Raw genomic sequence first — 14,818 nt, 5'->3', positions numbered from 1 at the left:
CCCCTTCTGCGTGGCTTCCCCTGTAGAGACCAGAACGCTTGTGGCAAAGAAGCACGTGTGAGCCTCCCCCCGTCCACACAGGCTCAGCCGACAGCCCTGGGGGGCTCCTGCTGAGCCATGGGGTCGCCAGGGCAAAGGTGGGGGAGTCAGGGTGGATTCCTCTCAAGCTGGACAAGAGAGTGGCCATTTGTCTGCACACACGCCACACAGCAAACACCAAGGCAGAAGCAAACAGGAGGTCTTTTATCAGCCCCAGGAACAGCTGTTGGGTAAACTGCCTCTCCTGGGGAAGGGCTCCAGCCTAGGGGGAGACACACACTAACGAAGGCAGAGTACCTGCCCTCCAGGCATCCCGCTCTCAAACAGCTGGGACCATCCCCCAGGAAGGTGGGAAAGGCCCCGCCCCCAGGCAGGGTTGGGGGAGAGAAGGCCATCTGCAGGGGAGGCCTGCAGGGGAAGCCATGGGTGGCCCAAATGAGGAAGAGGAATCCAGGGAGTGAGTTGGAGCCAGTCTGAGAGGCAGGGAGCCCTTGGCCTGCAGGGAGCCTGCAGGTAGCTGAGCTGATGGAGCAGACATCAGGTGGTGCGGTAGCGCACTGGAACGCCACACATTCGTGTCGGAGTGTGCAGGTGCTGGGGTTTGCTGAGCGTGGACACAAGGACGCGAGCAGGCCCCACGAGGTGTGCCAGGGCTTCTGGGTGTTTCATAGGCACCTTTCCTCAGAAAGCGTGCCCAGATGGAGCAGGCCAGGGGCTTGGCTCATCTGCTCCAGGACCCCCCCGCCCCCCCAGAGCAGACTCTGAGCATGGCTGCCAAGAGGTCAAGTTTTCCAAAGACTATTTTTTCCAAACAGGTTTTTCATAGTCATCTGCATTTTTGGAGTCCTTCATGTCTGTGTCTCTGTGCACAATATAAGAAAACGTAATGCCAGCCACAGGAAAGAGCAAGCGGCTGAGGAAACTTGGCCTTCAGCCTTTCTAAACTTAAGATTTTACAATTTTTATTAGTTAAGCACATAGATAGACTGTCTCCTTCCCATGTCAATTAAATACCATGGGCTACCTCCAGTAGTTCCCCGTGCTCTTAAGAGGCCGTAGCTCCACTGTGTAACAAGGTTACTTGGATGTTGTCCTTGAACTGGCCACAGATTCTCTGCCTTTAGGCTCCTTTTGTGGATGGGGGGTGAGGAGATATGGCTGAGCCACTGCAAGAGAAGACTGTGACCATGGGGTTGCCATCCCCTCCTGCTGTGTCTCCATAATTATTTGGATTGGTTTAATCCAAACCAAAAAAAAAAAAATATTCTGGAGACACTTGAGCAGATTGAGTGTAAGGACAGCAGTTCAGGAGCTGGCCTGGGATCAGGGGCTCAAGCTGGGCCTCAGAGGCCAGAACACACTTCTCCGGAGCATCTCCATTTCCCCTTTCCCACTGATTAAAGCAGGCCAGAAAATTACTTAAGCCCTTAGATTGCAACAACAAAGGCTTGGCTTCTCTGTTCAATCAAAACTGCTTGGCTGCCTGATTCAAATGCTAATAGCGGAGCCTGAATTGGTCCCTAAAGGAGGGAGACACCTCCTCCACCCTCCAAATGACCAGAAACTGGCTCCTTGCTACAAGAATCCACAGCAGTCTCCCAGCTGGACATGTACAGTGGCCTCGTGGGAAACAGCCCGGGGGGTGGACTCTGGGTTTCTGGGGAGGGAAGGAAGGGGCTTTTCCCCCTCACAAGGCTCTGACCCCTGAAGACTTTGGTCTCCACCTTTAGGACCCATCTCTCTGCTGTGTGTTCAACAGATCTGGAGAGCTCTTGAGCCCTTTGAGGAAGAGAAAGGCCCCAGGTTCAGAATCTCAGAAAAGGTGGCCTTGAAACGCCAGGAGGTCCCAGTGAGTCCTCCAGGCCAGCACAGTACCCTCCGTCCATCTCATTCCGAGATGGCCTGGCTTCTGTGTCCTCTAAAGAAAGGACACAGTTTCCCAGCCCCCTGCCAGTCTCCACTGGGAGTGGGCTTCTGCACGGCCAATCGCCAAGAGACATGCGCTTGCTTCACACCCCCAGCGCACAGAGCAGGATGGGCCACGGATCCAAGTTCAAGTCCTGGCTCTTAGGGAGCAATGGTGAGCCGGGTCCTGAGGTTCACTGTGATCCCACCAGTAGTGCCAGGGACACAGAGAGGCCAACCCCCACATCTCCACACAGCTACAGGAAAGTACTCCCAGGACACATAGGACCTCTGGCAGCAGGCCAGGGGCCAGAATGCCTTCCATGGCTGAGGACCCCCAGCCAGGCTACCTAACGTTCTGGGCTGGGTCTCCATCTCAGAGGGACGGTAACCGTGCCCTATCTGATGGCCTTCCAGAACATTTGGTGGCCTCCTGAGTGGCAATTCTCTAACACACTTATGTGCAAAGACGATTGTGGAAAGACATTTAAATTAGGCATTAAGGGCTGGGGTGTAGCTCCAGCATGCACAAGGGCCTGGACTTCATTCACAGGACCACAAAACAATCAAGAAAAAAAAAGTCGTTAAAATATGTTTTAGAAAGGAACTCACCTTCTGGAGAATTCCATGTTTGCAAGAGAGGTTGAATACATCTGATACAAGCGACGAAGATAGATCTTACTTCGGGAATCCTTCTCACCTGTTTTACAAGCAATCTTGCTCTGTAAGAAATATTTTGTTGTGAAAGTATTTGTGCTTGTGTCTCACCTTGGAGATGGAATCTGCAGTGGTCAAGGATGGGGACAGCACGGGAGAGCACGTTATCACACACAGCAGCCGTACACTGTCATGACTCACCAGGGCTAAACATAGCGACTTACTCCCTCTAGTTGGCATGCAAAATACTTAGGGAAGATCTCAGTCACCCCATCCAGCAGTGTAAATTATCCGCAAGGTAAAGGGTGGACAGCAAGCTGGGCCCTCTGTCCTGCCTCTGGCCAGGCTCATTCCTCTCGCAGTGGGAAAGAATCACGGTGAGTTTCCTCCTTTCTTTCTTCTCCACTATTGATTCTCCTGAGTCTCACTTTGAACTCAGGCCCCTCTGGCTTCTCTTGGGCTAGCGGTGCTCTGAAGCCCAGGGTGGGAGGAGAGCTGCAGGAGAGCAGCGGGATCAGATTGCCAAGCCCCGACACTCACCTTGCCCTGTCCAGGGGCTCGTCTTCCCGGTCTTCCTGCATCTTCTCGCTGTTGACACCTTTTCCTCCATTCGGTCACTTGAGAAAGAAGGCCCTTGGGGAAAAGGAGACAGATCTTTCTACGCACCCTTCAGTGCCACCGTCAGCCAGGTGTGCTCCTCCTCTTCCACAAGGACTATAGAAGTGAGAAGTACACCTCCTCCTCCCGCAGCTAATGCAGAGAGAAAGGCCCCTGCTGAAAATCGAGGCTCGGACTCGACTCCAGACGCAGCAGAACGGTGGCTCAGAACGGGCCTCCTGATTTTAGGACGTGGCGCACGTGCCTCATGATTCAGGTCTGGCTGGAGGGCGCTGGAGCTGCCCCTGCGCCCTGACAGCACCTGGCCATGTGCAGCCTGTGCTGGGCTAAGCCCACACCAAAGGCCATGTGGATGGTTTCTGCTCACTTGTTTCTGCTCCTCTTGCTGCTGGCTTCGCGGGTTTGGGGAATTTCGGTCTGAGCCTGCCTTCAGATTTTTCTCTGTCATTTCTTCCAGAACCATCTCCTGAGGAAAACCAAAAGGGGCCCAGTGCAGTGGGCAGTCAGAGCTCTCTGGGTCAAAGTCCAGCTCTGGCTCCTTTTCCATGACTGCAGGTAGGTGGTCCGGCCTGCAGCCTCACTTGACTCCTTTATTTTGCCAGTTTAGACCTCAATACCCATCGATTGTGAGGAAAAGAAACGCGGTATGTAAGACTTGCACAGTGTGGGAATCTCATGTGCATTAGCTATTGAGTGGACCGCTGGCATCTCTGCCCATGTGGCCCTTTCAGAGAAGGCTGGATGCCTCTCTGACTCCTCCTACCTCCATGATCCCCGGCAACAGCCCTGCCCTCACTGCAAGGTGTCCCTCATATTTCTGTTCTTGGGACACACCAAGCTGGCTCCTGCCCACAGCTGTTGAGAGCCACAACCAAGTCAAGATGGCGCCTGACATTTTGCCAGAAGGAGTGGTTGAGAAGTAACGCCAGCGAGCCATTAAGATGATGATAATTAAGTTAAGCTGTGTATAATTATTAAGATAATGACTGATTGCTGTAACTGGATGATGCTAAATTGAAACAAGCTGTGTATTCAGTTGTGTATATAAACCTCTGCTGTCCGGCAATAAGGCGGCTCCTGCTACTTCAGGTGCCTGCTACTTTTGAGTTCTCGCAGAGTTCCCGTTGGTTCTTGCGGAGTTTCCGTTGAGTTCTGGTGGAGTTCCCGTTGGGTTCTGGCAATAAAGTAGTTCCTGTTTGAACCTACAAGTGGCTCATGACCTCCCGGTTATTTGTGCCCAGCCAGACTGCGGCACACAGCCTTGGGCACCTCTGCTCCCTGGCCTGGAAGGTTCTTCCACATGATGTTGTCATGCTGGGCTCCTACCAGTCACTGCAGCTCTCCTCAGTGGAAGACCTCAGTCACCCCATCAAAGCAGATAAATAAGAGTGAGGGTGGACATGATGCTCTACCAAAGCACTCGCCTATATGCACCAGGCCCTGGTTCCACCCCAGCGCTGCCCAAAATAAAAAAGATGGAGTGGAGCCGGGTGTGGTGGTGCACACCTGTAATCCCAGCAGCTGGGGAGGCTGAGTCAGGAGGATCGGAAGTTCAAAGCCAGCCTCAGCAACTTAGTGAGACCCTTAAGCAACTCAGTGAGACCCTGTCTCTAAATAAAATCCAAAATAGGGCTGGGGGTGTGGCTCAGCGGTCAAGTGCCCCTGAGTTCAATCCCCAGTATCCAAAAAAAAAAAAAAAAAAGGAGTGGAGGCTGCTTCACTCATCCAGGGCAGCAGGCAGGAGCATCCGGCAAGGTGCAGACAGAAGCAGCCGTGCACCAGGTGAGGAAACGGGGACTGTCAATGGGAGCCAGCACCCCCACACAGCACCCGCAGCAGATGGCACAGATGAGAAGGAAGACTTGGGCAGAGCAGGCAGAGATGCAGCCCCGCCACGGGCATCCCTTGGCCACGCTGAAATCCTCCAAATGGCGCGGGTCACCACATGTGCTTAGATCATTAGAAGCTTTATCGAAACATGAAGGATCTTCTGGCTTCTGTGGGAGCACTGTATTCCTCTAGGGAAATCATGGTCCCCACAGGTGTGTCATCTTGTGTCACTGTGACAGAAATATCTGACAAGAACAACTTAGAGGAGGGGAAGTTTATTCAGGGCTTACTGTTTCAGAGGTCTCAGTCCAAAGGTGGACAAGTCCATTGCTCTGGGCCTGAGGGGAGGGGGAGCATCGGGGCAGCAGACCCCAGGGGAGGACATCGGTGTTCTGGTGAGAAACCTACATCCTGGAACTGCCTACATCCAGGAACAGTTGAGGAGGTCACCTCTCGCCACTCTGGCCAGACCACACCCTCCTGTCAGGCTGCCTCTTCATGAGGCTGAGCAAGAGGCCCTGGGTCCCACAGTGTCCCTACTGCCACTTTGCTGTGGTGTGCTTGCCGTTCTCGCACACCCACCCCTGCATGAGCCTCCGGTATGAAGGGCAGTTTGTCCCGAGGAGCTGAGAGCCCGTCTGGAGGACACGGCTTGCACTGGTGTGTTGAACAACCATGAAGGGCAGGTGCCCCGTCAGAGGGTGGGAAGAGACCTCAGTTCAGAAGAGCCTGGACCTGGTCAAGAGAGGGGAGAGTGTGCATGTGAATGTCCCCCCAGGGACCCGTCTTTGCCCAGCAGGCACCTGGGTGGCATGCAGACGGCTGAGTTTGGAGTGTGCTAACAAGGACAGTGATGAACAGGGGTCCGCGTGGTGCCACAGGGAAGAGGGAGGACTGTGTCCCTGCTCCCCAGGGCCCGAGGCAGTACCACCCAGTGCATTCGCTGCCAGGGACGAAGGCTTGCAGGAGCAGTTTCCTCGTGGCAGATCCGTGGCACTCCCGAGGCCTGAGTCTGCCCTGCAGGGAATCCACTCTGCTGCCTGCCGAGCTGGCTCCCGGAGCGCCTGGCTTCCTTGGGTAGAAATCATCACAGGCTGGCGTTGCCAGCCACATCCAAGGCCACGGGCCCAAGGTTGCTGCAGAGGGGCAGGACTTAGTGTCCAAGACCCTGGCCCGGGAGGAGCTCCAGCAACGAGGAGGTAGACAGTGCTTCTCCAAGAAGCTGGAACAGCGCCTGCAGGACGCGGAGGCGCTAGGGGTGCAGGGAGTGTGCCCGTGGCTCCTTAGGAGGACGTGCAAGGCCCAACCGGTGGCCTGAAAGCCAGAGAGATGGGGGCCAGGGAGACAGGAGTGCTGTGCGGGCTGAGGCCTACACACAGGAACACCAGGAAGGTACCACAGGGTTTGCGGGGGAGGCCAACACTGTCATAGAGGCACTTGCCACCAGGTGAAAAGAGTAACAGTGGTCACCAGAAGGCCTTGGGAGGTCAAGAGGCAGACAAGGGTGGAGCAGCCCAATGTGGCCATGGTGGAGTGGCAGAGAGCTGCCAGCCGAGAACTGCTGGCAGCCTGGGATAGTAGCAGGACATGGTGGTGGTGGGGGGTCAGCCAGGATTCGGCTTTCCCATAGCTCTTCCCATTACCACGGTTCAGCCTCACAGCAGCCTGCAGCCCTCGCGAGGGGAAGAGAGGCTGCCCTAGCACTTCACAGCTGGCCACCACGCATGCCCCCCACAAGCTCACTGAGCAAGGCCTCCCGAGGAGCAGGTGGTGTTGGACTCACACACGTGCACACACACACACATTCAGGACTTCTTATGCTAAAGTACCTAGAAGTGACAGATCAACTAATCTCCTGGAGTCTCTTTTTAAACAAAAAGAGAAAATGCTGGAACAAAGTGGGAAAAGAAAGCAGCCACTGGACACTAAGATCCAAAAAAAGCCACAGTTTTAGTCCGTTCCTCACGTCACGGTTCCTTTATGGTCAGGATCAGGAAGCCCAAGGAAGAAGCCGCTGTCGGCAACGCAGCCTAGAGCACCACGCAGGTGTGCATCTGTGCAGATGCCCACTGCGCCTCCAGCTCAGCAGCCATTCCCCATTTGCTCCTCCTGGTGTCATCTAGGACACAGAGGGCCATCCAGAAATGGTATTAAAATGCTGGGGACCATGCAGACCTGAGTCTCGAGCGCTGGGAGGAAGCGGATCTGTCCTTGTAAAGCTAGCGGTAGCCGCTCTCAACATAATACCTGGGAGCCATTTAAAAAGGGAAGAGGAAGTGGTCAAAGTCATGCTTTTTTGCAAACTTCAAAGGTTGCCCCCTCCCCCCTCTTTACATTTTACTGTCTGGGGAGCTGACTCGTCTGCAGCTGTTGGCAGAGACTGTGTCCCGGTGTCAAACCTGCCTCCTCACGGCCCATAAAATTACAGCAGGGAAGCATCGCAGGTGTGGAGAAGGAGCAGTGCCCCTTAATGATCTCCCTGACACCCCAGGCTGAGCTGTCCCGCAGGGAGAGGGGGTGGAGGAGGGTGGCAAGGCGCCCTGCTCACACAGCCAGGGTGCTGGGTCTGCTATTTACAAGTGGAGTGTGCATGGACCACAGCTGGAGAGACACACGGCCCCTAACCCCCATGGATCCCCAGGTTCCATCACCCACCAGAAGAAACCTCGGTGCAATGCAAGTCCTGGGTAGCTCAGACCCTAAAGGAGGGAAGCAGGGGTGGGGGAAGCCAGATTAACTCAGACACTCCACCATCCAAGGTCAGAAAATGTCACACAGCATCAAGCCCCATCATAAAGTGCTTCTGAAAACACAAGGTTGTTCTTCCTCATCAAACTGGGAGAGAAAATGGGTAAAAATCAGACGTGTTTTCAAAGACGTCAGATTTCTGTAGGTATTTATAGGAAACATTTCACCACTTCTCTTCAAGTGATAGAAGAAATTAATAATTATAGAACACCTATGAGCAGATTGTAGTGAGACTTGGCAAATCACTAGCTCATCATGCCTCAGTGTTTTGGGCCAATATTATGAAACAGAAAGGGGAAAACAGAAAATCACTGTATTTAAAGCAATTCTAAATGGTTTCTATTGGTACTATTGGGCAGATTGAAAAATGCATGTATTTCTTCAAAGAAATGGAAAAGTGAACACAGCTCTTCTGCAAAAGAAAGCAGGACCGGGGCCACCCGCTCTAGGTCAGTCAGCTCCTTGGCATTTATTAGCGCACTGTGCAGGGAGCAGTGGGTACTTTGCCCCCTGGGGTGGGGAGGCTGAGAGCAGCAGAGAAACCAAGCCCAGGAAAGAAACAAGAAGAGCTCTGTTTTTGCCCTGAGGACATTACTTTATACAGGGACACCCAACACCTTATCACAGAATGGACTTCAACACATTTTAAAACTCTCAGCCAAGAATTCACAGTGCACTTCCAACTTCCTTCACTCTTTAATGTTGTGTTTGCACCCTACGTGACACTCCCTATCGAGGTGATGATTTCAACCAATTTTATCCCTTGGGTTCCAAACTTTAAATTCTACAAAAAAACCTGGGGCTAGGGTAGGGTGACCCATGGAAGCATTTCTAGTGTTGGTAAAACACATCATTCAAAATCAAAGCCACCTTTTCAACAATGTAGAATCAGGTGACAATAAGAAAAGCTGTCCTCTGGCAAAGGGGCCCTGAAATCTGAACTTCATCAGGCATCCTCGGGCCAGGGTCTCAGCATATAGGCCTTATGCATAGTCCAGCCCTAGTTTGTTCATTTATTTTATTTACTTATTTATTTTTGTTACTGGGATTGAACTCAGGCACTTAACCACTGAGCCAGATCCATCCTTTTTTAATTAGACTGGATCCTACCAAATTGTTTAGGGCCTTGATAAGTTGCTGAGGCTGGCTTTGAACACACGACCCTCCTGCCACAGGTGTGCAGCACCACACGGGCCCCAGTCCTAGCTTAAACACTACAGTGAAAGATGGGGAGAGAGATGGCTTTCTTAACTTAGACTCCAAAAGATACACAGCACATTTGGATTTATTCTTCTGTAATTAAAATTCAAAAAGGAGAGCCACCAAGTTAGCATCCCAGACTAGAGGGCTGCAGATTCCAGCCAAGGGGCCAGATCTGTGGTTTGACATTTTTCAAGTGTTATTTTTAAAAGGGACAGAAGAGGACTGCCCAAGAGACCAGCTGTGCCCAGCAGACCTAAAACAATGGCTCCCCCGTTCCTGCCAGGAAGCATTGCCCTAGATCACCAGGACAGCCAGGAAGCCACTCTCCAGCAGGCCGCTCCCACCTCTTCCTGAGCTCTCAGGTGCCGGGTATGAGCTCCCTGTTTCCCGGGAGCCAGTTTTACTCATTTTGTATTCCTGGTTTAGCTGTTGGTGGCTATGATGGAACATTTTTCTTAATGAAGACATCCGTCCACGGAGATTTCAACAGTATTCCTGTTCCAGGGGCTTCTGCAGGTCTTCCCAGGATGGGACCAGGCTCCGCCTTCTCACCTGGACACTTTGTGTTGTTGGAAGAAACAGCCTGGGTGATCCAAATCTTAGGCAGCTAAACCACGGGGATAGGATCCTTCCATCTGGGACAAGACCACATTCCAGACATAGTCCAAGACTCATTTTATTGCTAAAAATGTGATTAAATAAATTATTTCCCACAATACGATGCCTGTGCTCCCTAGTAAAACACATGGATCAAGTAAAACTCTGTATCCCGTCATTTCCCATCAGGAGTGAGCACAGTGGCATTTCCATCTGCACTGCCAAATCCCTGTGGCACCCTTTTTGTCACTTGGGGTAGTAGACCACTCGTGTCCTGAGGCCGGAATGTTAGAACTCCCTCTGTGTGTACCTCACATTGTTTTTAGACATATTTGGGGTGAACAGAAAATGATACATTTTGAGAAAGTACAAAATTAACATCCTGTTTTTATTTATGCAGAGATATAGACTCTAAAAAGAAAGAAAATCACGTTAAGAAGGAACTTCATCCAGGGTTTTCCTCATTGAGTTGATTATACACTCCCTCGTTACAAACCCCACAAAAGCACGTTTTCCTAGAACCCAGCAAATCAACGTCTGATCCTGGCTTCTAAGTGGAGGATATAGTTCGTCCCAAGCACCAATGACCCCATTTGGCTTAGGTCTTTCGAGGTCATTAGTGCCCTTTGTACTGCCCAGGGCTGCGGCCACATTTCCCAGCCAGCAGATCCAACGGCCAGGCCCTGGAGCTCTATGACCATGTGCTCAGCTCGGCAAGGCTGGGGGAGTGCATGTTGTCTGCCACAATTAGGCAAAGCGTGTAAAATTCCCAGCCGAAGCTGTAAAGCATTTCTAAATCTGCGTACCTACAGGCAGTCCTGCCAGTGACGTCTCTGGGTCCTCCCAGTTTGTGTCTCTAATCCCTTTGCATAGAATTTACTAAGTCAGCCCTTTACAGCCCAGTGGGTTCTGCCAAGCTGCAAGGTTTGGGGGAGACAAACGGACCAGAGGGATTGCTCAGGAAAGACTGCCGGAGGAAACTGGAGGAGAGAGGAGGCCCAGACTGCCTTCAGCACTCTGAGAAGTTTGGGAAAAAGAAATATTTCAAAGCATGAATGCAACTGTCCTTGATTAAAAGCAAACCCCTAAGTGGGCGGGATGCCTTCTACCCAGCAGCCGGCAATCGTCTTCACAGGTGGTGTTACAGATGCACTGGCCTCTGACATTGTGTGCACGCTGTCTCAGGATGCAGAACCCATGTCCGACCACAGCCAGACGCACGTTCGCTCTTCCAGCCAGGCGCTCTTCACCTGCCTGAGCCAGCAAACACGTGCTGCGTGGAGGAGGGACAGGCTGCCCAGCATCAGGTTCTCCCTCCCCCAGAGCAGGATGGACCCAGAACAACAGCTCATAACCCCACTGCCTGCCCAGCAACCAAGGAGATGCCTCTCAGGCTGGGTCCCAGTGAGACAAGTGTCCCAGGGCCCAGGGAGCTTTGGGTCCCAAAGCAGATATGCTGGCTGATGGTGAAGAGAAAGAGGGAGGATCCTGCTTAGGCAAAGTCGAGTATGAAATCCTGCTGACTAGCCAGGCAGAGGCAGATTGATGGGCTGGCCTTCAGGAACAAGACGCTCCAGTCCCCACCGAGGAGAGTCCAAGTGCTGCCCCAGGTGGGCCTGGAGCTGCGGGCCCACTCCGCTGAGGAGCTAACACCTGTGCAAGGGCCAAGTGTGCCCAGGGAAGCTGGAAAGAAGAACAGTGTCCTCTGGCTGAGCCCTTGGGAAGGTTGGCAGAGGTGGTGAGATGTGAGTGTGGCCCGGGAGAGGCGGGAACAGTGGGCAGGGGAGGGGACACACTGCTCCAGCCCAGCCTGTGAGACGGGGAGCTGCTCAGGCCAGAGGCTAGGTCTTAATGGATCTGAGGTCACCCATGTGACAAGTGCCCCACAGGCCCTCCCTCAGTCCTGGGAAGCCTCCTGTGGGAAATGCGCATGCAGGAATTCCTTGGGTGGCGAGGGCCCGGGTCCCCCACCGGCTCTCCACCCAGCGAAGCACTTGCCACAAGCCAGTCTTGAGTGGTGGGTTTTCTCCTAAGACAACCTCAAAGCCAAGAGTGCAAGGCCCTGTCATGGCAGGAAGGAGACACCACCCCTTACCCCTGTCCTGCACCAGGACCCAACCTTGGAGATGAGGGGGAACACTGGGTGGGGCCATCTGGGGGGCCACTCCTGGCCACAGGGACCAAAGTGGAATTTCAGAGTCCCAAATTCCAGAGCTGGGAGCCACCCACTAAGAGCGGGTCGTCAAAGGGATTGGGAAAGGTGACCTCTGCCCACTCCTCATCATCAATTGGAGAAACACCAGGCCCCAAGTGTCTGCAAGCTCCCTAAAATTTGCACTGTGGCTTTTTACCAAGAAAACTCAAGTCTGGGTACGAAAAATGAAGGTTATCTTTTTAGGAATGGACTATCTGCCTACAACTGCATTTGGCAAAATGGTATATCACCTTGAAGGCTGGAGTGAAATCAATTGCAGTCTTTACAAGCCAAGGCAAATGTTCAAAGGGGACTCGGGCATAAAGCACAGATGGCGGAGGGAAGGCAGAGTGCATTGTGCCGACACCCACAAAATGCAGATTTTTTAAAGTGCTTGAAGGCTGTTTACGGTCCGAGCACCCAGGGATTGACCCCTCTCAGCTCCGAGTACAGAGGAAGCCATCCTAAGTGTCACCGCTGCACACTGCAATCCAGGACTATGGCCCTCCCCCCAGGAGTGGCCTTTCTCATTCACACACCACCCCAGCCTGAAAAGCCCCCCTTTTGAGAGAGAACCTCTCAGAAACATCTGTGCAAAGCCATGACTCTACCCATTTCTTCCACATTTAGTGAAGTGTTTAAGGCGAGTATTTTTATTAGAAGGACACCTATAGTAAGATGAAGCAAGAATAGGAAAAGTGGATTGCTGAGGGTCAAGTAGGGAGAAAACAAGGAGAGGGAAAGTGTTCCCGCTGAAATGTCCTCATTAGCTCTTATTTCTGATCCTTTAGTTATTTTCTCATACCAAGGAGTTTTGTTTTTAAAAAAGTGAAACTTAAACTGCGCATACATTGTCACAATTAGAAATTACTCTACATCCCTTCTAATCCCCAAAATCAAATTTCAGTACAAAAGATACTAAAATGATAGTCATTTGAGAAGTTGGTTCATCTTTCTACCTCTCACAGAATATATTTTGAAACCTACTCCAATGAGTGCTTTTTTTTTAAAGAGAGAGTGAGAGAGAGAGAAAGAGAGAGAGAATTTTTTTTTAATATTTATTTTTTAGTTATCGGCGGACATAACATCCTTGTTTGTATGTGGTGCTGAGAATCGAACCCGGGCCGCACGCATGCCAGGAGAGCGTGCTACCGCTTGAGCCACATCCCCAGCCCCAATGAGTGCTTTTTAATGGATGGATGCACGGATGGATGGACAGATGGGCAGACAGATAGATGTGTGGTGGGTAGATGGATGGATACATAGCTGAGTGGGTGATATTTAGTTTAGAAGCAAGGATCTAGTTTTTAGAGACACACACCTTCACATAAAAATGATATTGCCTTCTGAAAGAAAAGACAATAATAATACGCCCCCAGTTTCATCTTCACAGAGAAAACATTTGCTTACACAATCTCATTGTCATATACACAAACACAGAGATTCTATGGTTAATGTCCTGGGAATACCACTCCTCCCCACAGTCCTGGTGACCGTAGTCATTAAGCCGACGGTACCTGGAGGTATCAAGGCCACGTGAAGTCTGTGCCTCTTACCTTCAGAGGTTGTCGCTGAGGTTCTTCTTGGGTTCGAGGCAGACAGGGTTCCTGTCCCAGAGTAGAGGCCCTGGTCTGTAAAGAACAAAAGCCAGCCTCAATCCTGACGGTTGGTGGGCATCCAGATCCCAGGTGGGACAAGCCATGGGGCCGTTTCAGAAATGAGACACCTCTTATTTAGAAATATTACAATTATTTCAATATTTCTAGAACAAAAAAATATATTCTTACCATACATATGTGTTAATCGACATGACTTCCTCCCATTCACATTCACACAATCTTAATATCTGGTCTAGATTCCCAGCATGTAACAAATGCCCAATAATAGTAGTTGCCTAAATTGTGCTGTTATTTTGTATCATTTTAAGAGGAAAATAACCTTAGGTTCCTGACAATGTCCTTCTATGTGGACACTAGGGATAAATTGACAGAAAAATTGAGGTAGTTGTCTTACAACTTCATATTCATTCAAAACTGGGTAAAGTCTCATTAGTTTGTATCTAATGTAATTGGTGTGGTTTTGTTTTTCATCTCTGAAGGTCAAAGGGTTTTACTTCCTATAGATCAACAGCAAATATTGTGTCACTTACACTGAAGGAAAATGAAGGTTTCTATATGAACTATCTACTAAAAATTAGTTGTAATGTAACCGACTTCAATCAGAACTTCATTGTTAAGCTATAAACGCTTTAAAAGTGTGAAGAATCCATAAAAGTGAAAATTCGAAAGAAGTGAAAACTAGGGTCAGGAGTGGAGAAGGTAAGACCCTCTCACAGGTTTCAGGGTCTGTCACTGAGCAAAGGAGCCCAGATTCAGCCTCGGAACCAGAGCCTGATGCCTGCGGTGAACTGCGCCTGTCCACAGAGCACGTTCCTAACATCGCATCTGACACTGTCCCCAGATCCAAGGCCCTAGAGGACAGAATCACCCCCTGGAGACCCATCCAGGATCTGGGCCTGGGTGAATCTTGATGGGAAGCTCATGCCTCGCAGGCACGAGGTGGTGGTTCAGCCCCGCACCACAAAGGGGGAAAGAGCTCCAACTATTTCATTCCTGTATTACTTTCAGGATATTTTAATCTTAAAACTAGCATGTTTTTTCTTAATAGCAAGAAAAAAAGGAGGAATTCCCTGGACAGTGCTTCACAACCCAGGGAAAAGGGTTCTCCTGAACAATTCAACACTAGTTTAAAGGAACAGAGGAGCTGCTGCAGTATGGCACACACAAAGGCAGTTACTAAACAGCCCCAGCACGGACATCACCCCCACGACCGTCGGCCACAACGGCCCCCCCATGTTCTGTGTTGCGTGTCACACAGCCCGAGCACCTGCTGTCTTGTCCTGGCTGCAACTAAGTCCCAGAGACCTGACAGGGTCAGTGTCAGCCAGACCCAGCTCAGTCACCTGTGGCCTCTCAGCAGCCCACAGCTCCCCTCCAGCAGCCTCCCCAATCCCACAGCTCCCCTCCA

At 51.4% G+C, this 14,818-nt stretch overlaps 1 protein-coding gene across 1 annotated transcript in view; it reads right to left on the bottom strand.

Annotated features, from left to right (window-relative positions):
• Positions 1-14,818, bottom strand: part of LOC143641810 (uncharacterized) — a 32,544-nt gene that overhangs the window by 5,643 nt on the left and 12,083 nt on the right. Inside the window, exons 5-8 of the mRNA XM_077109630.1 lie at positions 5,458-5,470; positions 3,587-3,685; positions 3,142-3,234; positions 2,557-2,660 (exon numbers count right to left, since the gene is read on the bottom strand). Coding sequence (XP_076965745.1) covers positions 2,557-2,660; positions 3,142-3,234; positions 3,587-3,685; positions 5,458-5,470 — 309 coding nt within the window. The remainder of the gene's footprint in view (positions 1-2,556; positions 2,661-3,141; positions 3,235-3,586; positions 3,686-5,457; positions 5,471-14,818) is intronic.

The sequence above is a fragment of the Callospermophilus lateralis genome, chromosome 6 (genome assembly GCF_048772815.1).
Source record: "Callospermophilus lateralis isolate mCalLat2 chromosome 6, mCalLat2.hap1, whole genome shotgun sequence".
NCBI classification, from domain to species: domain Eukaryota; kingdom Metazoa; phylum Chordata; class Mammalia; order Rodentia; family Sciuridae; genus Callospermophilus; species Callospermophilus lateralis.
This window is presented reverse-complemented; position numbering and strand designations above follow the sequence as displayed.